General features: G+C 36.0%; 1 protein-coding gene across 1 annotated transcript; it reads left to right on the top strand.

Moving 5' to 3' along the window:
• Positions 1 to 2,137: 2,137 nt before the first annotated feature.
• Positions 2,138 to 2,602, top strand: LOC138885257 (uncharacterized). Its single transcript, XM_070166186.1, has one exon. The coding sequence runs from the start codon at positions 2,138 to 2,140 to the stop codon at positions 2,600 to 2,602; it is 465 nt and encodes a 154-aa protein (XP_070022287.1).
• The last annotated feature ends 219 nt before the right edge of the window (positions 2,603 to 2,821 follow it).

Genomic DNA, 2,821 nt, shown 5'->3' with positions numbered 1-2,821 from the left:
GAAAAGAAACAAAGAAAACAAAAAAGAAAGAGAGAGTGAGACTATGAGTTCATGCAATTTTCGAGCTGTTTGTTCATGGTTCTGGGTTTTCTAAAGCTAAGTCGTGTCAAAACATTGCCGAATTTCTGATGTGGACTGCTGAAACTTCTACTGGGCTCCAATTTGAAGCATTTCGCTCTTATTTGGCTTTCGGCATATTATCGCACATTTCATGAGTCAAGTATGTATTCTGTTAAATGACATTACTTGCTTGATGCTCTATTTCTTGTATAAGCATGCAGTTTCCTTGTGTAAGAGTTTCTAGTTTGTTTATTAATCTTGTGCAGATATCCTTTTGGTGCTTTCTCATTTTGGAATTCCAGACAATTGTTGAGTCTTAACTTTGAAAGTGGATTGTCAATATCTTTATTCCCGTTTTGACGAATCGCAATTTCAATTTTCAAGTGCCATGAAATGGCTAAAAATGTTACGTTTGTGATAAGATACTTTTTTTATATTTATTATTCATCAATGATTTTGTTTTAGTGCTTATTTTGTTGGCATAGATTTCTATATTCAAGGTTATACGGTTGTTGCTTCATCGGTTTCTAAACTGAAGATAATTTTTATACCATTTAGTTAAATTAGCATTGCACTGTAACCGAGTGAGATTTAGTGGGTGTTAATTCTGTCACAGCTTGCTCATACTGTTGCACCTAAAGTGGTGAAGTATCTGATTGTAGATTTGTAGTCTTAATTTTTCCTCTGAGCATTTATAGGAAGAAACATTGAGGAAAATAGTGAGGCAGTACTATATTTGCTTTGTCTCCCATAGCAGAGAATCATAGTGCTTTAACTTTCTATCAACATTTGAGGAGAATACCAATTAAGCTCCATGAAATTATGAATATCATAACTTGCTTTAGGCGCGATTAATTTTAAATCATTGTGGCTATGATTACGGTTCCAGTGGCATGGTCACGATACGTAGATCCCAATTCGGGTGTGCATTTCATGTGACCCGACCATAACTCCGAACAATAATAAAAAATAAATATATTGTAGATCGTGGTACGGTTCCCGTGACGCGATTAGAAATGTGTACAAAAACAAACAAGTGTGCGGCATTGTGACTCGTTCAAATAAATTCCATAAATCCTAAAAAGCGGTTAAATAATATAAAAGCAGTTAAATAATATAAAAGCGGTTTAAAGGTTAAAAATGCACATTAGGTTTTAAATATGTAATAAATTAGGTAATTAGGCCAATTATTAATAGTTAAGCGACCATGCTGGAACCACGGAACCCGGGAATGCCTAACACCTTCTCCCGGGTTAACATAATTCCATACCTAATTTTTTGATTTCGCAGACTTTTAAATGAAGTCAAATTCCCTCGATTTGGAATTTTTAAAATAAACCGATGACTTGGGACACCATAAATATCCCAAGTGGCGACTCTGAAATTAACTAAATAATCTCATTTCGATTAATGTCACTTTAATTGGAAAAACTCTCTTATATCCCCCTCGGGTAAAAAGAAGATGTGACACCGACTACTTTAAGTTTGCAGAAGTTCATTAAGGAAGATGTTCCTGTTCTGCCCGATGAAACTCCAGAGAATGAACGCTTTCTTGTAAATGAGGCGTGGAAGCATTCTGATTTTCTGTGCAAGAATTATGTTCTTAGCGGACTGGAGGACGATCTGCATAACGTCTACAGTGGTGTGGAGTCGTCAAAATAATTGTGGACTGCGCTTGAAAAGAAATACGAAACTGAAGATGTCGGGTTGAAGAAATTCGTTGCTGCTAAGTTTTTGCACTACAAAATAGTAGATAGCAAGTCTGTTATTACCCAAGTCTAGGAATTGCAAGTGATTATTCACGATCTCCTTGTTGAAGGTATAAATCGAATTAATACTGATGTTGAAAGTAGTAATTTTAGTATTTTTAACAGAATTTTCATTGAAGGTCTTGTCATCAATGAATCATTCCAAGTAGCAACAATAATTGAGAAGTTGCCTTCTTTGTGGAAGGACTTCAAAAACTACTTGAAACACAAGTGCAAGGAGATGTCGCTTGAAGATCTCATTGTTCGGTTGAGAAGCGAAGAGGACAACAAAGCTGCTGAAAAAGAGAGGTTGTGAAAACTCAACAGTAATGGGAGCAAATATTATTGAGGATACTTCTCCAAATAAGAGAAAGATGAAGCATGCTTCTGGACCAAAAAGCAACCCAAGCAAGAAGCGGTTCAATGGAAATTGCTACAACTGTGGGAAAGCTGGACAAAAATCTATGGAGTGTCGTGCTCCGAAGAAAGACAAAAAGAAGGGTCAAGCAAACATGGTTGAAAAGCATGAAGATGTTGATGACTCATGTGCTATGCTTTTTGAATGCAACCTAGTGGGAAATCCTAAGGAGTGGTGGATTGATTCTGGAGCCACTCGCCATGTTTGTGTTGCTAGGGAATCCTTTGCTCCTATTGGACCCGAAGAGACGCTTTCTATGGAAAATGCTGCAACGGCCAAGATTGAAGGATGTTGGAAGATATTTCTGAAAATGACTTCTGGTAAGGTGGTGACTTTGAACAATGTCATTCAGTTCCCGAGATTAGGAAGAACTTAGTCTCTGCTGGACTTTTTATTAAGAATGGTTTTAAGTGTGTTTTTGTATCCGATAAGGTTCACAAACAAAATTTTCACAAGGCACGAAGTGAGTCAAAATTCTTACAAGGTATAAAGTGTATCAAAATTATCATAAGGCAAAAAGCAAATCGGAATTTTCACAAGGCAAAAGTCAAGATAAGAAAGGAAACATTATATATATATATATATATATATATAT

This window comes from Nicotiana sylvestris, chromosome 2 (assembly GCF_000393655.2).
Source record: "Nicotiana sylvestris chromosome 2, ASM39365v2, whole genome shotgun sequence".
Taxonomy (NCBI): domain Eukaryota; kingdom Viridiplantae; phylum Streptophyta; class Magnoliopsida; order Solanales; family Solanaceae; genus Nicotiana; species Nicotiana sylvestris.
The sequence above is the reverse complement of the archived record's forward strand: the minus strand, read 5'-3'. Positions and strand labels throughout refer to the sequence as shown.

Bases quoted from the DNA above. Each gene is read 5' to 3' on its own strand.
- LOC138885257 (XM_070166186.1), top strand. From the start codon at position 2,138: ATGGGAGCAAATATTATTGAGGATACTTCTCCAAATAAGAGAAAGATG.